The 25,926-nt window shown below is 32.2% G+C and overlaps 2 protein-coding genes across 2 annotated transcripts; both read left to right on the top strand.

Moving 5' to 3' along the window:
• Positions 1 to 13,493: 13,493 nt before the first annotated feature.
• On the top strand, positions 13,494 to 19,673 carry LOC132308227 (NADPH HC-toxin reductase 1-like). The gene is made up of 5 exons (XM_059806245.1): positions 13,494 to 13,732; positions 13,805 to 13,974; positions 14,109 to 14,318; positions 16,820 to 17,199; positions 17,612 to 19,673. Exons 1-5 carry the CDS (start codon positions 13,606 to 13,608, stop codon positions 17,775 to 17,777), a joined length of 1,053 nt encoding a protein of 350 aa, XP_059662228.1. The 5' UTR covers positions 13,494 to 13,605; the 3' UTR covers positions 17,778 to 19,673.
• LOC132308226 (NADPH HC-toxin reductase 1-like) lies at positions 19,554 to 25,197 on the top strand. Its single transcript, XM_059806244.1, has 5 exons — positions 19,554 to 19,746; positions 19,836 to 20,005; positions 20,130 to 20,345; positions 24,099 to 24,481; positions 24,803 to 25,197. Exons 1-5 carry the CDS (start codon positions 19,632 to 19,634, stop codon positions 24,978 to 24,980), a joined length of 1,062 nt encoding a protein of 353 aa, XP_059662227.1. The 5' UTR covers positions 19,554 to 19,631; the 3' UTR covers positions 24,981 to 25,197.
• Positions 25,198 to 25,926: the final 729 nt, after the last annotated feature.

The following is a 25,926-nucleotide window of genomic DNA, read 5'->3' as shown; positions in this document are numbered from 1 at the left end:
AATTTGGTTAACTTAGGTAAAATAATTACGTCACTCGACCCCTCTACAAAAACCAGATAAATTCATCAATATATGTTAGAACTTGTTTCCACACATAGATAAATTCATCAATTCGATGGGAGAATTCGTCATGTTATTTTAGTTTGGTATGTTTTGTGTAATGGTTATATTTTAGAGGGTGTTTGTGAAATTGTCACTAATAAAATAATATTCTTTATTTGCTTATTGAAACATTGGACAATTAAATGTTCTTAAGCTCTTCATTCACGTGCTACTTTCTGGACTATGTTATCCAATGAACCTGCGTTACACCTCCTTGTTTGTCTCAAACCTAATTTGAGAAGTGACATCGGGCAAGTTATTCAACCAACCCAGGTGTAGATATAAAAAAGGAGCTATTACTTGATGTAATGGTAAAAGATTAGTCTATCAAATGTAAGAATGTGAGTTCAAATCTAAAGGTAGTAGTCTGCAGTAGTAACTTTCCTCACTTAAAAGGATAGTAGGTGGAGTTCTGAGAGAATCTCTCTAAACATTTCCCACATCAAGTTTCAACTTTCACCAAGTACAAAACATGGATATGGCAATGGGATGGTAAGCTGGAGACCTCGTGCAGCCCCACCTCAATTGGGACAGAAATTTCAAAATCCAGCTACTTAGTTCATAGTTATACAGTTTCTCTCATTGAGATATTAAAAGTAATAGAGCAGGGAACACAATGGGGATTCTACATGACGTAACATATCCTGCTCTGCAATTATCAGGCTGGGTATATGTATCATAAATGAAATCTACTTCAAAGCTTACAAGTTCTAGTTCCATAAGATCTCGATGATTGAGTCCTACGTATTTACAACTACAAGAATTTGTCTGCCTGTTCCAGTCCAACGACGAACAGTTCTAGGAGGGAAGGTCAAGTAATAACTCAACCTTATTACAAAATAAAATTATCATTCTTAAACTTAAGAAGAAGTCAATAAAAAACTAAAGGTGGAAAAAATTAGTTATAGAATTCATACAAAAAACGCGAGATTAATTATTCTTTACAATTTTCATATTTTACATTAAAGTTTGTCAGATTTTTTGGAAGATTTTTCGTAAGATTCATCTAATATTTTGTGATAATAATTTTTATATTTTACATTAAAATTTGTCAATGAGATATTTTGAGATAACAATTTTCATATTTTACATTAAAGTTTGTCAATGAGATATTTTGTGAATGAGATACTTGAAAAGTATGGTTATCTGACAATGAGATATTTTGAGATAATAATTTGAAATTTTTGGTCAAGACATGAGACCGTTGTGATTACAATTTTCTTTTACTGTAGTTTTATTTATTTATTTATTTTCTACCTTTCCACTTCCAGAAAAAAAAATATATAGAATTACCAACGCGCACACACACACACAGTTATATAAAGGTGCAATTGTATCTTTTGCCTCTTAGGACTTCATTGCTTCTCTTATGCTACCTCTAGTCTTATTTACTTGGATTTGGTCAATTTGGAAAACTTGCAACGTTTTAGGCTCACTAGGTTTTTTATAAGCTTTGGTCTTCTTCAAGCTAGTTCACACACCCATTTTATTTATTTAATTATTCTACTAGAACAACACAACTATATTCTCAAGTATTTGATAAATTTTATATGATTGTTAGATGGAGAGTGATGGAAATTCAAACCAAGTTACCTCAAACGGAAAGTTTTCGAAGGTAATTTGGAATTCTATGAGGATTTCATAGATATTTGTGTAGAGGAAGTTCGAGTTGGTAATAGGCCAAATACGCATTTTAATAAGGTTGATTGGAAGAATGTGATAGAAAATTTTTCCAAAAAAACCGGAAGAAGATATGACCAAACAACTAAAAAATAAGTGGGATGCTATGAGAAAAGAGTGGCAAATTTGGAACAAGTTGGTGAGCCATGATACAGGAATCGGTTGGGATCCTATTAAAAAAACGATTACGGCAAAGGATGAATGGTGGAAAGACAAACTACAGGTGTGTAGTAAATTGCAATTTATGTCTCTTTCTCTCTCTCTCTCTCTCTCTCTCTCTCTCTCTTTCAAAAAAAAAAAAAAGTGCTATTAATTTTGTCAATACATCTTATTTTATATGTTTAGGTTATTTCGGATGCTGCAAAATTTCGTGAAAAGGGATTGGAGCATTGTTTTAAGTTAGATGCATTATTTATGGATGTGGTGGCAACAAGTGATAGAATTTAGGCACCATCATCTGGTGTATTACCTAGTTTTAATGATATAGATTTTCAAGATGATGATTTAGACAGAGCTAGTAACCAGTTTGAAGAATTTGAAAATATTAATGCTGACATTGATGTTTTGAGTATTGATCAACAAAGAAAGAAAACGAACACTTCAAAACCAACACAAGAAAGGCGTTCAAATAAAGTTTCGTCTGCAACAAAGTTGTCTAAACAACTTGATGGAATATGTGATGTTGTAGAGAATAGAAGTTCTACTATGTATTCCCGACTTGACCCAGTAGGATGTAGCATTCAAGAAGTAATGGAAATTATGTCTGTAATTCCAGAAATTCCTCGAGGGGGTGAACTTTTCATGCTTGCAACAAAGCTGTTTACCAAAAAAGAAAATAGGGGAATGTTCGTGACACTTAAGGATATTGAAACATAAATTGTGTGACATAAGCAAGAACAAGCTAGAAAACTAATTAACCCACCCTTTTTTCAAGGACTTTTAGGATAATAATTTGCTATCTCTTTATTTAGTTTTTACTTGTTAATTTAGTGTTTATATTTATTTTTTCTTGCATTTGGACCTATTGGTTTTTTTCTTAATTAATAATATTGTTTTTAGATTTGGATTCATGTATCCCCTTAATTATTATTCCATTTTTACTAGTTTTCAATTGTTTATGTACCTGAATGTATTTTACATATTGAATATTATTTTTATTTATTCAAAAATTGTTTGTTGCATTAGACAATATATGATTGTGGTTTAGATTTTGTTAATTTGTAGATCATTTTACAGTTATTGCATGGATTCATTAGAGAAAATAGAAAAGGAAGATGCAGAGTTCTATGCTCTTGTGGTAGTAGGTTTCGCTACCGCTATCACATATTTCAATAATTTTATTTCTAAGGAACCATGTAGAAAATCTGAACAATCAGGTTCAATGTTTTTTATGGAAATTCTTACCGATCATGATAGACGATAACAATTTAGAATGGAAAAGCCTGTTTTCAAAAAACTTTATGAAATTTTGGAGCAAAAGTATGAATTGAAAAGTAGTCGAGAAATTAGCGTGCATGAGCAAATAGCTATGTTTTTAATGACCATAGGACATGGTGTAAGTAACCGAATGCTTCAAGAACGTTTTCAGCATTCTGGTGAAACTGTAAGTCGACATTTTACAGATGTGTTAGTTGCTATCATAAAGATGTCTATGGATTTTGTAAAACCTCTTGATCGTGAATTTAAAGAAGTACCTAAATACATTCGCGAGAATCAAAAGTTCTGGCCACATTTTAAGGTAATTCTTTATATAATTTTGTTATTTTAATTTAATATTATTAATTATATAAAATTTTACTATTTATTGATTGTTATGATTGTATCAGAGCAATTGATGGGACACATATTACAGCTGTTATCCCTAAAAATAAGAAAATTCCATTCATAGGAAGGAAAGGGTATTGTACTGTGATACCCCTCGGATCCGAGACATGGGTTGATCAGGCCCAAGCCCAAACCCGAGGGATGTCAAACAATTAATATGTAACCGAACACAGAATACAAAATAATAATAAGCTGAAAGAATCTAGAAATACAATCCTTTATAATTAAATACTTAAAACCTGATAATCCAAAACTTCATAAGTTTACAACTCGGGAATCCATCCATTGGACCCCTTATTTAAATTCTCCAAACAATACTGAAATAATAAAAAATAAAAAAACCAAAGCTAACATAGAGAAAAATTCCTACATAATCGGAGGAGTGAATAGCTGTATCTGCTCTGCACGTCCAAACTCTAACCCTGGAACTGACGAACACCTGAAAAATAAAGAAGTGGGTCAGGCCCACATGCAAGTCCTGATCTACTACAATCCAAACAGTAATCCGATACGCAGATACATCCTAGGAAGACTCAACAATATCTAGAGTAGTCAATATATGTATATAGTACACACTATAGAACGTTCACTAGTCCAATAGGTTTGTCTCAGCCTGAATAGAAGGCAACATGCGAATACACACCCTAGGGTGGGCATGAGTACCTAGACCTACCAGGGAACAAACCTATGTCCAGTTATCCATCCTAGGCGATATACGCGCCCGAACCATGGTCATGAGACTCAAACTCATTCCACGGCACCATATAATATATATATAAAGTCCGTACTCCTCCTAATACAGTATACCATCCATCTGTGTAGTGGTCTGATATATGTATAACAAATCCATCCTGAAATCCTAGTAGGTCATTCAATTCACAACTGATATGACACATGCAGAAGATGGACTTAACCTTTATGATTAATCCATACCTTGATCCAAATTAGGTAGGACTTAATGTTGGAATTAGTCCATACCTAGTATGTCACCGTCCCATACCGGTACATACCATCCTCCAATTAACAGAGTTGATAAAACAGTACTAGATAGTCATCAACCCAACTCCCAAATTATGCACAAACCAAATTAATCCATAATTATAAAACTTAGGCATTCAGTCCAGGCCTAGAAATTATATTCCAACCATTAAATTTGTTATTTATAAAACATAGCACTTATAGCATGCATCAAATTCACTAATTGATAAAATTAACTGAACTGTTATATCAATTACTTCCAACCAAACATAGATAATTCCAAGAATTTTACTATGCTTATAAAACTGTCTAAACATAATTAAAACAGTAATAAATAAAAATCCCAATTCCAGTCCGTTAAATGACAAAACAAAAGCATGCAATTTATTTCTCCAAACAGTGCCATAACTGGTGCAATTTATATCCAGTTTAAATCATCAGTTAATTCCATCCATATCTACATCTAATTATACTACTATATGCTTAAACCATAATAAAAATATAACTAACAGTTTAAGATTATACAGAGAAATCAAAATTTCAAAACAATAGACAAACGAAAACTAATTCTTCAATCATCCTCCTACGGTTCTCTGTTTAAACTAAAGTTAATTCCATCCTCAATACCTACTTGTAACCATGCTTCCCAACATTTTTATAAGTCTTTGGCAATGAATTACACTCTCCAGTAGCTTTTAAATGATTTTAGAAAACCAATTTTCAACCCAAACGGACCTTAAAATCAACATTTTGGGCAATTAAAGAGGGAGCAGGCTCGAAAAAAGTTGAGCCTGCTCTTCCCATCTAGAGCCGGCTCTAGACTTACTAGAGCCTGCTCTAGTGCTCCAAGAGCCGGCTCCTCCTCTTTGGGAGCCGGCTCTGAGGTTTTGGAAGCCTCTTCTTCATCCCTTAGCAGTCTTCTGTCCGTTTAAACTTCGTCTTCTACGATTCCTGTGAGTACCAGTCCTCTGTGATAACTTTTATTACATGTTTTAAGATCCATCCCAATTTCAAATTAATCACAAGACAATGGTACACAATCAAAACTTGAATTTAATTAAACATCAGTTTTTTTTTAAACAACGGCAGTAGGATTCAAAACTGAAATTTTAAACAACTGCAAAACAGATTAATTTAATAATTTTAAACACTGATTAACATGCATACAAGATGTATTTAAAACTTATTTTAATCCCTGGAGTCTTCCTAAACACGCACAAAACACAGATTAAAGGGATAAAGTGGAACAGAGACGTGCCTGCAGTTTCAGATTTTGAAACTGATATCCACCGTCTCTACAGTTTTCCCCTGCTCTGTCTACCTATGCCCTCTCTGTAACATACGTAAACTCCCTCTCTGTTTCTCTGCCCTCACAACTCTCTGCATAACTGTATACCTGAATATGGTGAATAGGGTTTTCAGAAACCCTCGGCAGACGTATACCCATATATTTATAGAGTTATACTAAAACCCTAAATTAATTAAAGCCCTAATTAAATTCTAACCGGCCCATAGAACTTAATTAAAAACTGTGTCGGCTAAAGACACTAAACCCTAAATTATGAAAAATAGTTAATTAAAATACTTCCTAAATTACTTCCTAAATTAAAACCTTTAATAATCAATTCAATTAAAGAAAATGATAAAGTCCAATCCAACGTAATACAGAAAATAAAATACAATGTAATAATTACTTAATTCACAAAATCACCATTAAACAACAAGTCATCAATTATTGCAAATAAAAACACCAATCAACAAGTTAAACAATTTAAAATTCCAACACCATTTAATAATTTAATTAAAACAATACTAGGACTATCCGTTTGAAATTAGGGGTATTACATGTACACAAAATATAATGGTTGTGTGTGATTTTAATATACTATTTATATTTGCTTGGGCCGGTTGGAAGGGAACAGCTCATGACACTCGCATTCTTTTGGAGGCAATTGAGAGAATAAACTTGAATTTTTCAAAACCCTCGGAAGGTTTGTTCATAAATGAATTATATCTAACTTATTCTTTCTATTATTAAAAAATATAATATTTCATTAATTATTTAGTTTTATACGATATATTGTCTTCTAAAATTTTACTTTCGTAGGTAAGTATTAACTAGTTAATAGTGGATATCCTAATATGAAAGGGTATTTAGTGCCTTACAAGGGAGAGCGATACCATCTTCCAGAATTTCGTCGTGGAAGTTAGCCAAAGGGCCCTCATGAGTTCTTCAATCATGCTCACTCATCTTTGAGAATGATTATTGAAAGAACCTTTAGTGTTTGGAAAGTAAAATGGCGAATTCTATCACGAATGCCTAGTTTTAGTTTTTCAAAACAAGTTGCAATTGTTATTGCATCCATGACAATTCATAGTTTTATACGGCGAACAGCTATTATTGATGAGGAATTTCAATGATATGATGAGAATTTGGATTTAGTGCCTGATGAAGAAGGGAATGACAATGATGAACACCCACATGAGAGGTACACTGGTGATGACAATGAGATGGGGGTTGTCAATGACCGTATAACTTTTCAATTATATAATTGTTAGATGTTTAATTTTTAATAAATTATGACTTGTAATTTATTTTTAAAATAACCATAATACATTTATGCTATTATCTTAAATAACAAGTAATAAGATTATTAATTGTGGTTAAAGTGTTTAGTTTTATTTTATGAAATATTATCTATATTGCAAAACATTATATTATTAAATTTCATTATTAGATAGCAGATGAGCAAATTTGCTTATTTTATTACTGAAGGATCCAAAATCAGATACAAAATAATCATCATTAAAATATGTTTAACTCATTTATATTTTAGTACTCAATACAAATTCGATATCATAAACAAAGTATATGATATTTAAAAATTAAAAAAAAAAATACAAGTTCATCTTTATATATCATTGAACTCAATGGAATTTTATAATATTTAATATTAGGGAATTATCATATGTTTAATGTAAGGGTAATATAGTAAAATTAGTAATAAAAGTGTTTTATACAATGTATCACCAAACACTTAATTGCGTTTTACTGATAGCACTTTTATAACAGCTCTACTATTAAAATCGCTTTTAACATTCTAACAGCAATCCCAAACTGGCTTTTATGTTAGAAAACCTAGGGTTAGAAACTATACGCTTATGTAGGGCTGAATTTTTTAAACAAATAATGAATAAAAAATAAATAAATAGAAATAATATGTTACAGTATACAGATAATTATATATTACATAATATAATTCATGGATCAAATCGGATCGGTTAACGGATCTGTTCAGTTTTTTCAGGGTTCAATCCGTTAACCGAACCACTTGTTGTGAATTATTAATTTTTAAAATTATCACCGAACCATGAGATCAAAAAATCGAATCGAACTGCACGGATCGGATTGGTTCGAATTGGTTTGACGGATTAGCGGATTGATTTTTTATATTTTTATTTTATACCTCAATTTTTTTAGAATTTATGAAGATGCCCTCACTAAAATTAAACTTCGCCCCCACTAATTTTTTTTTTTTTTTTTTTTTGTGCATTTTATATTTCAAATTTTTGAGAATTTATGAAGATGCCCCATTAAAATTAAAATTTACCCTACTGAATTTTTATTTTTATTTTTTGCATTTTATACTTTAAATTTTTTAAAATTTAAAAAAAATAAAAAAAAAAAAAACTCTATTGAAATTACAAAAATGGGCCCATTATATAAGTTTGACCCCATAAATTAAGGATTTGGATCCTCTAAGTTAAATATTCTTTAAGTTATCCTACGTTGAATTCGCTATAGATTGACACCTAATATTTAAAATCTATCTACGTAATATTTAAAATCTATCTACGGCTGGTGTTAAAACACGTCAATTAATTTAAAGAAAACTTGAAAACTGCACCGTTTTGAATTAAGAAAAATTCATCATACTCTAGCGATGTTTAACATCGTTATTTCTTCCTCATCTTTTCCAAAAAAAGATTATTTCTTCCTCATCTTTTCCAAAAAAAGATTCTCCCTCTCCCTCCTCTTTATTCATATCTTAAACAAGTTACGAAGTTCTCTGTTTCTCTTTTAAATAGTAACATATTTTAGATTTTTTTTCCTACTTGTACTCACACAACCCGGTTTCAAGGGATTGTTTGCACCTTGTTATGTTTTAAGGACATTGATCTCAATGAAAATGAGAATTTAAGATCTTTAATTTCGGAAGACCTTCCAAAATAAAATGATAAAAAAAAAAAATCTAGATTTCCCTTGGAACTGGGGTTGTGTGAGTACCAACGAAGAAAAAAAATTCTAAAATTTATTACTATTTAAAAGAGAAATAGAGAACGCGACTTGGTAATAAAGAGAAGAGAGAGGGACGATCTTTTTTTGTAAATGATGAGGGGAAATAACCACGTTAAACATCGTTAGAGTATGGTGAGTTTTTCTTAATTCAAAACGATGCAGTTTTTAAACTTTAGTAAATTTTTCTTTTATCTTAAAACGGTACAGTTTTCAAATTTTATTTAAATTAGTTGATCTAGTTTAACATTAATAATAAATATATTTTAAATATTACTTATAAATCTGTAACGAATTCAACTAAAAAAAAAAACGTAGAAAATATATAACTTACATATCCAATTCCTTAAAAGTTGACCCCTCGTAACTTACATATATTACTTACGGCACTGCACACGCTTGAATTAAAATTCAACACCAATAAACAACAGAATTATTGAAATCGGGAATTCCCATCAATGTGCAGAAAAGTGCCGCAAGGACGATCCAGTGAAGACCCAACACCTATAAACTACAGAATTATTGAAATCGGGAATTCCTATCAATGTGCAGAAAAGTCCAGCACGGACGATCCAGTGAAGACTGGAAGTAAGAGGAAAAGAAGTTTGTGGTGGAGGAGCTATTCATTGATGGGACACGACAGAATATAAGAATGGTGGTGGGGTGATTGGGCTTCTGCTTGGTCCATGTGGAAAGAAGAAAACAACGAAAGGATGGGACCCACAAAAATGAAAAAACGGTGTGTCAGCAAAAATGTGAGTGTCGGCAGAGATGTCCAAAATTTTGAAAGTCTCTGTAAGAATTTTCAAATATAACTCTTTATAATATTTTACAAAGAGTAAAAAATTTATAAGTGTACGAAATTTTTATTAAAAAATATAAAATATTTATTAAAATAAGATGATAAATATATAAAATATATTAAATTTGTAATTTTATATGAAATTAGGTGGTTAGTTTTTTTTAATATAAGAAAGAGATAAAAAATAATAAAACTTATTATTATAGAATCCAAACCCTAATTCAATTCAATAATTTGAATTCAATTATGCATATATACGTTGGTTTGTGAGACTCTTTTTATTTAGTTAAATCTTTAAATAACTAAAACTAGTAGTTAAATTTTTTTTACAATGAATAAGTGATTTATTTCTCATAAATAAAAATTCTAATTAAATAATTCACTTAAATTTTTTTATAATTATATTTTGATTTGATATTTTCTAATTACGGTTTAATTTTAAAGAGATACCCAACAAAAAAGATATGTATATATGTGTGAGTGTGAGTGTGTGTGTGTGTGTGAAAAATATTAATAGAGAAAGAACCAGGGTAATTGTTCGTTCTTACCTTGATAGAGAAAGAAACCATTGTAATTGTTCGTTTTTTACCTAGATAGAGAAAGAAACCAGTGTCTATTTGTTCTTATCTTTTCCTTCAATTGTCTATTTGTTTAGTTTGTTAAAATAAGAAACATAAATGTATAAAGAAATAAAGTGTAATATGTATTAAAACAGAGGATATTCATGTCTTTTTAGTTATCGCCAAATTCAACATACAATGTGGAATTTTAATTCAAGATGTGTAGGATTGCTTTATATAAATTAATATTATAATTACGTGTGTTTATTATCATAATATATATATATTTCTGACAATAAATATATATTTTTGTATAAATTTGATGTGTCATGATAAATTTACACAAAAAAAAAAAAAAAAAAATTAGATTATTTATTTTTAGCTCAAGCGATTGTTTTATACCGTAAAAAATATATTCCCCAATAACAATCAACCACATGTCATGTCAGGACCTCACATAATTTTTACAAGCCTACTTAATATAGGATTAATTAGTAATGAAATGAGAAAAAAAGGAAGAGAAAGGAAATATGTTGATATGACTATGTAAAAAGGTTGTGTAAAATACACAACAATTTATGCATTGGTAACGTGACAGTGTATCTTAACATATGGAGATAAAAAAAAAAATTACACATCATACATGACATTGTATATTTTACACAAAAAAAATAATAATAATAAAAAAATAAAAAAATTGTTTTAACATAGTACTGGATATGCTCAAAATATGTATTGTCTTTTAATTATTGAAATTATTGCTTGAATATTGTTAGACATGTAATACTATATTTACACCATTATCCTAAATTTAAGGCCCTTTCAAATTGGAGGCCCTAGATGACCTTCTTGATCGCCTTGCCCGCGGCTGGCCCTAATCATTAGATTAGTACACTAATGACGTGGTACAGCTAGAACACCCAATATTTAGTTGACCAAACATAGTCTGTGTTTCCAACTAAGGATGGAAGACATAGACTGCAGTGGAAATAGTGGTCTACTTCTAGGCGATGAAGGTGACTAAAGATGACAAAGCTCTCCTATAAATAGAAGAGTGCATGCGAAAGGAAAAACCAGTGAAGTAAAAAGAGAAAAGAGAGATATATATATAACTAGAGAGAGAAAAGTGATCAAGTTGAGTTTGTGAGCGTGTAACCAAACTATTGAAGTAAAAATGGTCAAACTGTCCTTATTAATGGAGAGCCATTACAATGTTTGTGTTATAGGAGGTACCGGAACCATCACGGCTGCCATCATCCAAACCCGAGCCCTTCACCTGCAAGCTCACCGCCGACCTCTCCACTGCTGAGCTCTCAACCGCCTCCATCCTTGTCTGGTTCATCTTGTCTGATCTCAGCAACACCCCACCTTCACCACCCTCTACAACCAATGATTGCGGGGATGTAGGTGACGAGATCCCGTCGGTGCCATCGAGTTTGAACCAAAGCTTTAGCAAAAAAAACCCGTTTGGGGTTGATCCAAATGCTTTTCTTTTTTAATATTATACAATATTGAGGCAGGTGTCAAGTTTTCATAGGGCCACATCAAAGTGGGGGACAAAACTTGTCCTAATAGGGCAGGATACAAGCATTGCTCTATAAAGAGAGAGGTGGAAAAGGGGAAAGAAAAAAATAAAAATAAAAAAAATTAAGAGAGAGAGAATAAAAAGGGAAAGAACACGAAATGCTAGAATAAAAAAATTCAGAACCTTAGACACTTTTATTTTTCCAATCATTTGACACTTTTTTTTTTCCAATCATTCTCTTTAGAATTTAAAGTTAGGAGGGTAAGATTTGGTTTGTGGTGCAAGAATTAAATTTGTTTAATTCAACCGAATCCTACGCAATTACGATTCAAAATTTTTGATTTGGAGAATTTTTGAGAATCGAGTGATTTTGATTTATTTTTGAGGTAGGGGTATACTAACCTTAATAACCCGTTATATGATTTGTTCTTCCTTGTAATTTTGTTTGAGTAACATGTTCTGTATACATATTTTAATTTTTATTAAATTATTTTAAAGTGAGATTATTTTGCGTTTTAATTTTATTTTAATTTTAGTAAAAGATAAAATTAAATTGTATAATAATATATTCTGTATAATATATTGTATAAAATATAACATATAGAATAGGTTGTAAAACAAAAGCATATTCTATAAGGTGCCAAAATTTTCTACTAGGTTATTAATCTCCGATAAGAAAATAGAAAAAAGAAAGAAAAAAATTGTGAATCAATGTCAGAAATGTTGTACTAAAATCAGTTTATTTTTAACATGGTAAGTTTCAAATTTGATCAAATTTGTGTAAAACCCTAATTAATTTGTGTTAAACATTAATCACAAATTATCATAAATTTCTAAATCTTAAAACTTCAATTAATTTCACATCCTTATAATACATAAATAAATATAGTTAGATATACATACCTGGATTCATGATATCAAACCTTGTTGAGATTAAATCTAACGTCCAAATTCTTTAACCACGAACCAATCTGCAATTCTGATCAACAGGCAAAGGCGGAAACTGATTTCTCTCTCTTGACCTTTTGCACACATAAAACTATTACGTGTTGTATCAATAATCGTACATAATTGATGAAGTATATGCACTTTTATATAGACAGATAGAGGACCAGTTTTCATTTTAGTAATATAATACTACTTTTCATCAAAATAAGAAATTAGAAGGAAAACACTTTTCCAATAAATAATTATTTTTTTTTTGATAATTATAAGTTTAAGAATAATTAATTAATATCTATTTACTTAGCCAACAAATAATATATCACATGGTCAAAACATATGGATCATAATTAAATAAATAATCTTACAATTTGATCAATACCCTTGAGCCTTATCCTTATTGATTGCGACGGTACATGCAACTTGAACCAAACAATAGAAGCTATATTAAACATGTACAGAAAAGACAACCAAACAATATACAGAAAAGACAACCAAACAATAGTAGGACCATATTAAACATGATTGGCTTTTTCTGCGTATGGTTAACTTCTTTGGTTTGGTAAAGACAACCAAACAATATACAGAAAAGACAACCAAACAATAGTAGGACCATATTAAACATGATTGGCTTTTTCTGCGTATGGTTTACTTCTTTGACTTCCACCAAACCAATTAAGAAACTACATTATAGGATTTAAAATCACTTACAAATTAAACAATGAAGAATTAAGAAAGAAATCAAAACAAAAGAGGACAATAAAAACGCCTTCTAAAAATGGGAAGTGGAAAAAAGGTGGTGGAGGAGCTAGCTATTAATGATCATGATAAAACCACCACACGAGAGAAAAAGAAAATTACATTTTGAAGAAAGAGAAAAAAGAGCTCAATATCAATGGAGAAGAATAGCTACAGAGAGTGTAAAGTTTGTGTTACGGGAGGTTCCGGATACATAGGTTCTTGGCTTGTTAAGAAGCTATTGGAAAAAGGCCACACTGTCCATGCAACACTAAGAAACTTAGGTCTCTCTCTCTCTAGATATATATATATATAATTATGTTTCATTGGCTTTAAATTATTAATTTTTGTTGCAGAGGACACAACAAAGGTAGGCCTTTTAAAGTCCCTCCCAAACGCAGACACCAGATTGGTGTTATTCCAAGCTGATTTATACAAATCCGATGAGTTTGAAAATGCAATTAAAGGGTGCCAATTTGTTTTCCATGTGGCTACCCCTATGCTACACACTATCCACAGCTCTCAGGTCATTCATTTTGTTTGTTTGCCGCCTTAATTTTCTCATAATGAAGTTATATATATTTTGTGAGAAATTTTGGATGGATTTGGTTATGACTAATATTCGATCAATTGGCTAATTTGGCTTCATGAATTAAGCAGTACAAGGGTAGTGTTGAAGCTGCTGTTTCAGGGGTGAGAAGCATAGCTGATTATTGCATCAAATCGCAGACGGTGAAGCGACTCATCTACACCGCATCTGTGACAGCGTCATCACCATTCAAAGAAGATGGGAGTGGCTATGGATCTTCAATGAACGAGTCTTGTTGGACTCCTCTTAACCTTTCATATACTAGCGTAAATGAGTTTATGGTACATACTTCACCACTCACTCATTAATTCATGAATCGTTTTTGTAGGATTTTGTTGTAATTTTTTTTAATGTTCCAAATCAATCCATGAGCGGCGCACAAAGATAATCATAATAATAAAAATAAAATAAAATAAAATAAAATTGAGGGTATTTGAGAACTTTCATATGCTCTACAGTGATTTTGTGGTATCACAACTAGGATTAGGGACGGAGCTAGAAAATTAAGTCAACCGCATATGAACACGACTAATATATATATATTCAAACTAACACACCGACTAACAATATTGCAAGATAGGAATGCAGGAATGGTATAGTAATTTCAAAATAATATATCGTTATTTGCCAAAAAAAAAAAAATGCAATAATTATAAGTTTCAAAACATAAAATAGGGATATTAAATTCATAAAATTATAGAAATAAATTTAAAGAAAAATGAGAGAAAAAAATGTTATTGCACATACATCATACATGAGTGCAAGAAGTAGAAATTTTGAGGAGAGGGAAAAGAAAGGAAGAAAATAAAAAGGAATGAAAAATGAGATGATTAGGTGGAATCAACTAGAATATAAAAGAAAGAGAAAAATTTTAAATTTTTTGGGAGTTTGGATAGGTGGAAAAAGAACGTTGAAAATTTTGTTTTACATACTTCCTATTTTCTCTCAAAAAATTTCCTGCACAAACAGGAAAATAATATTTTTGCGTGAAAGAAGTGCATTTTTATTTTACATTATTTGACATTCTTATTTTACCCATTAACTTAATCGTGAAAAGCTTCTTTCTTTATTTTATTTTTGTTGGGTTTCAAATATGTAAATTCTCTACAAATCAACTATTTCCTTGTTTTTCACAAGTTCATATATAATTGGCAATAACAACACACAATCAAAACTCTAAAATATTAGTATTGCCATTAATTTCTTCATTTCCATTGTTTTTTTTTTTTCCCCCTCTTAAAAAAAAAAAATGCAATAATTATAAGTTTCAAAACATAAAATAGGGATATTAAATTCATAAAATTATAGAAATAAATTTAAAGAAAAATGAGAGAAAAAAATGTTATTGCACATACATCATACATGAGTGCAAGAAGTAGAAATTTTGAGGAGAGGGAAAAGAAAGGAAGAAAATAAAAAGGAAAGAAAAATGAGATGATTAGGTAAAATCAACTAGAAGATAAAAAAAAGAGAAAAATTTTAAATTTTTTGGGAGTTTGGATAGGTGGAAAAAGAACGTTGGCAATTTTGTTTTACATACTTCCTATTTTCTCTCAAAAATTTTCCTGCACAAACAGGAAAATAATATTTTTGCGTGAAAGAAGTGCATTTTTATTTTACATTATTTGACATTCTTATTTTACTCATTAACTTAATCGTGAAAAGCTTCTTTCTTTATTTTATTTTTGTTGGGTTTCAAATATGTAAATTCTCTACAAATCAACTATTTCCTTGTTTTTCACAAGTTCATATATAATTGGCAATAACAACACACAATCAAAACTCTAAAATATTAGTATTGCCATTAATTTCTTCATTTCCATTGTTTTTTTTTTTTCCCCCTCTTAAAAAAAAAAAAATGCAATAATTATAAGTTTCAAAACATAAAATAGGGATATTAAATTCATAAAATTATAGAAATAAATTTAAAGAAAAATGAGAGAAAAAAATGTTATTGCACATACATCATACATGAGTGCAAGAAGTAGAAATTTTGAGGAGAGGGAAAAGAAAGGAAGAAAATAAAAAGGAAAGAAAAATGAGATGATTAGGTGGAATCAACTAGAAGACAAAAGAAGAAGAAAATTTTTAAATTTTTTGAGAGTTTGGATAGATGGAAAAAGAACGTTGAAAATTTTGTTTTACATACTTCCTATTTTCTCTCAAACAGGAAAATAATATTTTTGCGTGAAAGAAGTGCATTTTTATTTGACATTATTTGACATTCTTATTTTACCCATTAACTTAATCGTGAAAAGCTTCTTTATTTATTTTATTTTTATTGGGTTTCAAATATATAAATTCTCTACAAATCAACTATTTCCTTGTTTTTCACAAGTTCATATATAATTGGCAATAACAACACACAATCAAAACTCTAAAATATTAGTATTGCCATTAATTTCTTCATTTTCCATTGTTTGTTTTTTTTTTTTTAATCTTAAACTAATAATTTATCAATTTGACCTTCTTCCATTGAACCTATAAATAGTAAACTATCATTGTGGACTCATTGGGGTAAATTAAGTTACGAAATCACAACTTATAGAGTAGTTTTTATGTGTAAGTGAGACTAATTTGATTCAATCTTTATTGGTTGGACATACCATCCAATATTAACCCTGTAAACAAATTAATTTACAGGGGCTAATGTACTGCCAAAAAATAAATGTTAACCGTGATTTTCGTTTCGTTTTGTTTTTATATAGTTCACCCATATAATATAATTATGAGTCAAAAGTTAAATTATATTTATATATTATTGGTGGTATGTCCTATGCAGGGTTATACAAAATCAAAGGTATTAGCAGAGAAAGAGGTATTGAGGTATAATGAGATTGAAAATGGTAGATTAGAAGTTGTATCCCTGACTTGTGGTTTAGTAGCAGGAGATACACTTCTTTCGTACCTGCCATTAAGCTTAGACGTGACCATATCACAGCTTACCGGCAATCACTCTATTTACCAAGGACTATGTTGTATGCAAGAACTTTCAGGTTCAGTTCCTCTGATACACATTGATGATGTTTGTGAAGCACATATATTCTGCATGGAGAGACCATCACTTAAAGGCAGATTCATATGCGCCGCAACCGATCCGACCATCCGAGAAATGGCAAATTACTACCAAGAAACCTATCCCGAATTCAAGATATCACAAGAGTAAGATTTTTTTTTTTTTTTTTTTTTTTTTCAGTTTTATTATGATTGAAGTCTGAATCGAACTTTTATAATAGTCGCGACCATACAATATCAACTCTTAAATCTATGTGGCCTAAATTGAAACTCACAAGATTCAACAAGGGCTGTGTTGTGTAGCCGCGACAATCATGACGACGCATAACACAATTTTTTTTCATTTTTAAATTTTTTTTTTTTTTTTTTTTTTGAAGATTGGCTTCATTTATTTTCCGACTTATACATAATTCTAAAATATTCAAGAAAACATTATATAGTGATTTGAAGATATATATATTTCCTTTCTCTAATGAAATTTCAAGATGCAGTGAAAAAAATAAGTGAAATTTTTTTAAAGTCAATCTATAGAATTATAATGACATGGGTTTGACATTAGGTTCATGGGTGGAGCAGAAAGAGGAAGCAGCAGATGTGATCCTACAAAGCTTATGAAAGAGGGGTTTGAATACAAATATGATATGAAGAAGATATTAGATGACAGTGTGGAATGTGGAAGGCGACTTGGTGTTTTAGAGACCTCAGCCTCCACTGAAAATCACTGAAAATCAATTGGTCACCTCAGCTGAAGCTTTAGTGGCATTTAACAAATTTTAAGCTTTGTTAATTTGTTTAACCTATATAGTATCGGCCCCAACCTGGGTGCAGAGGATGTGTAATAAAAGAAACAATTTTAACCTAATACTTGAACCGTCACCATCAATTTTAAGCTTTTTTTTTTTCTCTCTTTGGTAATTGGCAAGAAACTCAATGCACCCATTTTGCTTTTTGAAAAGTAGAGAAAATACACCATTGGTGTATTAAATTTGCTTTATAAATAATAATATTCAAAATAAATTTATAAAAAAGGTTTTAGTGCAAGTCCCTTAACTTGGGCATGGTGTTAAAAAATAGGGTCTGATAGTTGATCAAGTCAAATGTGATTGAAGATTCATAAGGAACCCAAATAGAATTTTCAGGGTTGAGACTACAATGGGACAATGGTGTGAAAAAAAAAAAAAAAAAATAGATTAATAGATTCATTAGGAAGGAACCAAACATTTTGTTAGTCAATTGAATGATATCGATCCAACCCACAAGTGAAACGCATTGAGAACTTAAATGCAAGATGTATCTATACATGGTGCAAATTTATTGAGATCGGTCGAGCAAAAAGAAATATATTAGTGTATTACTGAACTAGTGTTGATACTTTATGGTTTGTTGATTCATCTCACTCGAGGAAGTGATTGAAGGTAGTTACATACCTGTGTGCAGAAGGATGTATTTTTGGGGACCATGAGTTTAGTCAGGTTTTGGACTTCTTGGTTGGGTTCTTTGGGCCACTATAGTGGACATTTTGTTCTTTGTTTGCTTGCCCAGTAATGTTTGGGCCGACGAAAATGCCCTCCCTTTTTTGTAATTACTCTTTTTATTTATGTGAATTACTTAATTACCGAAAAAAAAAAAAAATAGTCTATAGTACAATTACAACCCATGCTACTGGTAGTACTCTTTTATCTTTGATAATTTTAATAACATGACGGCCCAAAACCTAATAAACACTTAAAATGGTCTGCAGCTCCGGTGGTGGTTTGTGTTTGGTCTGATAAGATGAAGCGTTGGGTATTTCTATTTCCTAGCCATGTGCAGAAAAGCCAAGCAAGGACCATCTAGTTAACTCAGCTTCCAACCAAACCAAATACGAAGACTTGAAGTATCACTTATAAAACAAAAGAAATCCGTAGCGCAGTTGATTGGTAGAATGCTCCCGAATTTACAACTTTAATGCTGTTGCATGGACTGTGGGGTAAGCACGTGCAGTAATTGACCTTTGTGAGTTTAGTCAAAGTAAAATGATTTTAAAGATAATGAGTTGGGCAGAATTACTTAACCAAATAGTTTAATTGATAAATGCATGTCAAATATAAGGAAAAAAAAAAAAAAAATGAAACCCTCCACTTTTTTATCTCTTGTATTTGTGAAAAATTAAGTATATTAGGTTATCTAACTCTTCCACCCAAATATAACTGTTCCATGTCAAAAACATCTGTAAACCATAGAACTATTGGGCTTGGGTATTCCTAGAATATTGTGCAGAAAAGCCAAGCAGGGACCACCTAGTGAAGGTAACTTCAACAAAACCATAGAGGAAGACTTGAAGTATATATTAGTTACAAAACAAAAAAAGAAGAATTTTCCAAGGATGTCAAAACAAAACGAGGATAATGAAATCGAAACCGTACATGCCTTGTAAAAAGGTAAGAGGAAAATAAGTGGTGGTGGTACGTGGAGGAGCTAGCTATTCTGGATTGAGTGATAAAACCACCACAGAAGAGAAGATAAGGATTTAAAAGAGACCCATCATTTGAAACCAAACACTCCAACAGAACACATTTTGAAAAAAAAAACCCTCATTAATGGAGATCCATTATAATGTTTGTGTTACAGGAGGTTCCGGATACATAGGTTCTTGGCTTGTTAAGAAGCTATTGGAAAAAGGCCACACTGTCCATGCTACACTAAGGAACTTAGGTCTCTATCTCTCTATATGTAAACATATACACACACATATGTTTACATAATTATGTTTTATTTATTATTGTCTTCAATTTTTGTTGCAGAGGACACAGCTAAGGTAGGGCTTCTAAAGTCCCTCCCCAATGCAGACACAAGATTGTTGTTATTCCAAGCTGACTTACACAAACCTGATGAGTTTGAAAAGGCAATTAGAGGCTGCCAATTTGTTTTCCATGTGGCTACCCCTATGCTAGACGTCACCCAGAGATCTCAGGTAAATTAATCAATTTGTATTTGGCTTATTAATTTTGTCATATCTCTTGGGTTAAATTCATGTTAACATTTAATTTAATTTACCGGCGCGCTTTCTTTTTCTGATAAATGAATTATTGAAGCAGTACAAGGATAGTGTTGAATCAGTTGATGTTTCTGGGGTGAGAAGCATAGCTGATTCTTGCATCAAATTGCAGACGGTGAAGCGACTCATCTACACTGCTTCTGTAACAGCTTCATCACCACTCAAAGAAGATGGGTCTGGTTTTGGATCTTCCATGAACGAATCTTGTTGGACTCCTCTTAACCTTTTATCCACTTCCGGAAATGATTTTATGACGGTACATAACTTCCATCACTCCTTTCACTAACATCATGTCGCATGTAAATTTACTTTTTATATTATATACTTATTGCATAATATATTATGAATATTCTTATAGTATTTAATTAAAATCTCAACTATCATATTAATATAGTGATCAAACCTTTATTTATTTATTTTTTTTGAAAGGTAAGTGTGAGTCGTAGTTATTAAATTCTCGAATGATTGACTTGCACGCCTACACATAATTTTTCAGAAAATATTTTCGTTTATGGTTCAGTTTCAAAGATATGTTCTGATTTTATCAACAACATAAATAAACGTTTTGATAAATCTAGGTGAGTGTTAATTTCAACGCCAATGCGATATAAGCACTAAGCTAAGCCCAAGTCCAAAGAGAGGAGACAAAATAAGCGAAAGCTAAGCCCAAGGCCGAAGACAGCCCATTGACATACAAGACTAATCACTCTGGTAGTTGGTATTCAATTCCGTTTAGCTTTTGCAATTGTCATCTCATCAATGTCGAACAATCAGAGATTGTTTGATCATATGCTGAGTGATCAATCTGGTGGTAGTCGGGATGAAGGAGCCTGGGAGCTTCCATTCCATTGCAATTCGTCAGGCTTTAGTGGTAGCCTTGACAGAAAAACAGATGGCCGAGTGTAGAAGGCATAACATGCTCATATAATTTAATTTTATTTTATAATTTTTTTTTACTGTAACTGTTGCTACATTATTCAAAGGTGTAAAAACAACAAATTGGTGTTTAGATTTTTTGTCATTTTTCGCTAAATGTTTCAGCATTGTACAAAATAAAACATTTTTGATCATACATGTTTTGTCCAATGTTTACTGCTAGTTACATGACAAAAACAAAAATACCATAAACAAAACGTAAATGTAAAGACCCATTTAGCTTGTGTTATGATATTATTTTTCTGATTTTGATATACAAATTTGAACTCATATCATATTTAAAACGGCTGATATTGACATGGAATAGTTCATAACATATTAAAGTTTTTTTTTTTTTTTTTTTTTTTTTTTTTTTTGACTAAAACTCATATCACCAAATTAGTCATATTGTGTGTTTTGATATTGTAACCGAAGAACTGAAGCAAATTTTTGAATTTCTCAAAACAAATTTTCATTACTACATATAGTTTCGATATATACCCAAAATAATTTTACAACAAAACGATTATTTAATTATTAACATAATTAGATTATATAATTGTTATAATAGTGATTTATTAACCGTTTGATGTTAGCCTATTTAAACCTCTTCTATATCATTATCATTCCAATCAATTCAATATATTCTTTCATATTATATCTCAATCTCTCTCTCTCTATCTCTGTCAACATGGTATCGGAGCCAGCGCCGGAGATGTCAGGAATAAGCCTAGTCTCCGGTGGTGATCCAGCGGCCTCAACCAAGCTACTGCTTAGCCACAACTTGCCCTCTCCCTCTCTATGTGCAACTGCAAACTACAAAATCTACAAGAATTCAAAACCCATTTATTTTAGTTTATCTATCTGTCTGTAAGAATCAAAAGTTCAAAACCTATTACGTATATCAAAACCCATATCAGCATATCATTTCAGATTGTTCAAAAAAAAAAAAAAATCAAAACCCGTATCTTTTAGTTTCCATCGCCCGCTGTTCCAGTTCGGGTTCGCCTTTCGTAAGCTTCAGCCGCTGGCCCGCTGTCTCTCAACTCTCAAGCTTACCCCCTCTCTCTCTGCAACTAATAAACCAGCCGGTCAGCCGCCATCCACAGCCGACCTTACCGCCGTTCCACGCTCGATGCCGCGAGCCGTCCCGTCATCTCTATTGCCACCGCCGAGAATCCTCTGACGTGGCTCTCACCACCACCCTCTGCCGCTGCCCAAAGCCCACAGACGCTGCCGCCTTCGCCACCGCTTTCACGGGATTGAGCCCGTCCAGGTTCTGCCCGTTCTGCCCACAGATGCTGACTCCTCATCCTTGAGTAATCCAACGAATCCAAGCAAGGATCTCAGTCGCTGCCTCTTCCTTGGCTCGCCGAGCAAGGACTTCAGTTGGGTTCTTCAAACACTCACTGTCACCGCCGGTTTGTGTACTTTCCGATTGTCTATTCCGATTAGCTTCGCCGGCCGTGTCTCTGCTTCTTCTCCACAGATGCAACTTTCTACCTGTCTCATCGTTTCCCTTGTGTTCAGATCAGATCTCCTTTGTGCTAAACATCCTCGGAGCACAAACCCACTACCAAGCTGGGAACACATCTGAAACAAAATTTTGGAGCAAGTATTCTTTACTCATTCTTTTGCTTCATTACTTTAATATTGGAAGGAGCTGAGAGAGCATGTGTGGATCTTTTATCCATCAGTCAAAAGCGTTGGCATGCCCACATGTCTGCCACAAAACCAATATATATATATATAATTGTTTCCTTATTTGGACGGTTCCAAACCCAGTTTTCAGAATCGGCCAGTTTCAGCTCCGGCCCAGATCAGTATTCGGCCCTATTTAGTTCAGCTTTGGCCCAGATCAGTTTTTGGCCCAATTCAGTTCAAGTTTTGGCCCAGTTCATTTCAGCTTTAGCCCAGTTTCATATTCAAATTCTAGGTGCTCCTGACATCCCACTAGAACTTGAAGGGGCGTATTCCGATCAGTTCCAGTTTCCAATGTACAACCCGCCTAGTTTCTCGGCATTGATTTGGCTCTCTAATGCGCTTCCAAGCGCTCTATCATGCATCTTCGTGCATCTCAATTGGTAAAACCACTCTATGATTCCATTCTATTATTCGCTTTCAAGAGCTCATGGCTACCACACTTGCAATAAAGTGGTCCTTATGCGCTTGTGTGCCTCTCAAGTGGTTATACCACTCTATCAAGCGGTTATCCCACTCTATCATACGCGTTCGTGCGTCTCTCAAGTGGTAAATCCACTCTATGATTCCATTCTATTATTTGCTTTTAAGAGGTCATGGCTACCACACTTGTCGTAAAGTGGTCCTTATGAGCCTGTGCGCCTCTCAAATGGTTATACCACTCTATCAAGCGGTAATCCCGCTCTGTCATACGCATCCGTGTGTCTCTCAAGTGGTAATTCCACTCTATGATTCCATGCTAGTATTTGTTTTCAAGAGCTCTCTCAAGACTACCACACTTGCCGTAAGTGGTCTATCATGTGCTTCTAAGCACCTATCTTCAGATCTTCACAACTCTGGTACCGCATCACCATGTTCCATCAGTGGTCTTCATTCGCTTCATTCACTTCACGTGCAATGTGTCGGATCCTTACGAATCTGACTCCCGTCTTCCACTCCAGTTTTTCTCTCCAAACTCAAGTTGATTTTTGCTCTATCACCTTGAGTTTAAGGGAGGATGCTAACATAATTAGATTATATTATAGCCATTGTTTAGATTGCTACCATAATTACATTTTATAGCCGTTGTAATAGTGATTTATTCGCCATTTGATGTTAGCCTATTTATACGTGCTTTATATCATTATCATTACAATCAATTCTATATATTCTTTCATATTATATCTCTATCTCTATCTCTCTCTATCTTTCTATCTCTGGTAATCAACATTGATACTGACAAAAAAACATATCGCCTAAAACACAACACATGCCAAACGAAATATGAGCCGTAATTGGGTTGATTGCGAAAATTAAATAGTTCAGAATGGTTTTTTGTTTTATTTATTTGTTATATATATATATATATATATATATATATATATAATTATTGTTGGTGGTATGTCCTATGCAGGGATATGCTAAATCAAAGACAGAAGCAGAGAAAGAGGTTTTGAGCTATAATGAGATTGAAAATGGTAGTAGATTGGAAATTGTAACCCTGGCTTGTGGTCTAGTGGCAGGAGATACACTTCTTTCGTACATACCATTTAGCATAAACGCTACCATCTCACAGCTAACAGGCAATCACTTTTTTAAACAATTCCTAAGAGTATTGCAAGAATTTGCAGGTTCAATTCCTCTACTACACATTGACGATGTTTGTGAAGCACATATTTTTTGTATGGAGAGACCATCACTTAGAGGCAGATTCATATGCGTCGCAACCGATCCAACCATCCAAGAGATCACAAATTACTACCAACAAAACTATCCCGAATTCAAGATATCACAAGAGTAAGATCTTCTTTTTCAATTTTACTATTCATATTCGTGATGATTAATTCTTGTCTGGCCGAATTGTTACTATTTTTGTGACTGCACAATATCAACCCTTGCATTTGTGACTGTGAGGCCGACTTCAATACTACGACAATCCCCACTACAAATAGCATAATATCGTATAGTGATTTGAAGATGAATACTACTATTTTTTCTAATGAAATTTCAAAGCTTCAGTGAGAAAAATAATAATAATAATAATAATAATATATACACACACATAAATAAATATTAAAGTGATTTTATGTAATTATAATGACTTGGGTTTGACATTAGGTCCATGGGTGGACCGGAAAGAGGAAGCAGATGTGATTTTACAAAGCTTGTGAAAGAAGGGTTTGAATACAAATATGATATGAAGAAGATATTGGATGACAGTGTGGAATGTGGAAGGCGACTTGGTGTCTTAGAGCCCTCAGCCTCTACTGAAAATCAATTGGTCACCTCAGCTTGAAGCTTTAGTGGCATTTATGAAATTTAAGCTTTGTTAATATGTTTGGTCACTGTCTATTAGAGTACTCTTAAAAATACTACTATTTGCACCAAATTTACAACCACATTATGCATAAAACCGGAACCAAATCAAATGGTTGTAAATGCTTCGGCTGAAATACTCGGTTCAAAATATGATCTTTGCTTTCTAATCTATGCCTAAAAGTTTAAATTTTGTATTTGCAATTTTACACGTGTATGGGGCATGCCTGCTTTCTATCGTTAATCAATGGTATATTATCACAAGGAAAAATATTATCTCTGGTTAATAGTAAGAAGAAATTTATAAGTCAATAAAAAGGTTTTAATACAAGCCCCTTATCTTTGGCATGGTGTTAAAAAATAGGTAAATTACATTGAATTTTTTGAAAAAATTACATATGAATAGACCGTTTAACGTTTATTATTTGATTTTTTCTAAATCCATTCGTCGACGGCTGAAAAATGACTTTCGAGTATAAAAGGGTTTGTAATGCTCTTATGTGGGAGCGTCTTTTCCAAAACCCATAAATTCGAGATTACTTAAACTAAATATTTTTCAAAAAAATGCAAAATGAGTTGTTTAGCCCAACCGAGAACACTCCAGAAAGAATTGGGTGAGGAGCGCCTATGGTTAGAAAGATTTAGAAGTCTCAAATGCAAAAATGGTGCTCAATTTCAACGGTAAAGCGATTTTGCTGACGAAGAAGTCTGAATTCGGGAAATTGACAGTTTTTGGACCACTCATTTCCCTTCTTGGTTGCAGCTCTTTTTAAATAGTTTCCAAGTTGATTAATCTGATTTTTGGGTCTTCTTTTGATGGACTTTGAAGTCCTAATTCTTTAATTAAGTCTAGTAAGTTGCGAATCAAAGAAGTCTTGTGTCTTTTCATTTTCTTTGTTTGGTCTTTGTGTAGATCGTTTTGGAAA

This window comes from Cornus florida, unplaced genomic scaffold (assembly GCF_030987335.1).
Source record: "Cornus florida cultivar Cherokee Brave unplaced genomic scaffold, ASM3098733v1 CherokeeBrave_3.0.0_Hap2_Chr05, whole genome shotgun sequence".
NCBI classification, from domain to species: Eukaryota; Viridiplantae; Streptophyta; class Magnoliopsida; order Cornales; family Cornaceae; genus Cornus; species Cornus florida.
Note: the sequence above shows the minus strand (reverse complement) of the source record. Positions and strands in the feature narration are given on the sequence as shown.

Excerpts from the sequence above, each read along its gene's own strand:
- LOC132308226 (XM_059806244.1), top strand. The coding sequence starts at position 19,632 with ATGGAGATCCATTATAATGTTTGTGTTACAGGAGGTTCCGGATACATA. Across the intron at positions 20,346-24,098 it reads CCGGAAATGATTTTATGACG|GGATATGCTAAATCAAAGAC; the intron begins GTACATAACTTC and ends TGTCCTATGCAG. Across the intron at positions 24,482-24,802 it reads GAATTCAAGATATCACAAGA|GTCCATGGGTGGACCGGAAA; the intron begins GTAAGATCTTCT and ends GTTTGACATTAG.
- LOC132308227 (XM_059806245.1), top strand. The coding sequence starts at position 13,606 with ATGGAGAAGAATAGCTACAGAGAGTGTAAAGTTTGTGTTACGGGAGGT. Across the intron at positions 13,733-13,804 it reads TGCAACACTAAGAAACTTAG|AGGACACAACAAAGGTAGGC; the intron begins GTCTCTCTCTCT and ends TTTTTGTTGCAG. Across the intron at positions 17,200-17,611 it reads GAATTCAAGATATCACAAGA|GTTCATGGGTGGAGCAGAAA; the intron begins GTAAGATTTTTT and ends GTTTGACATTAG.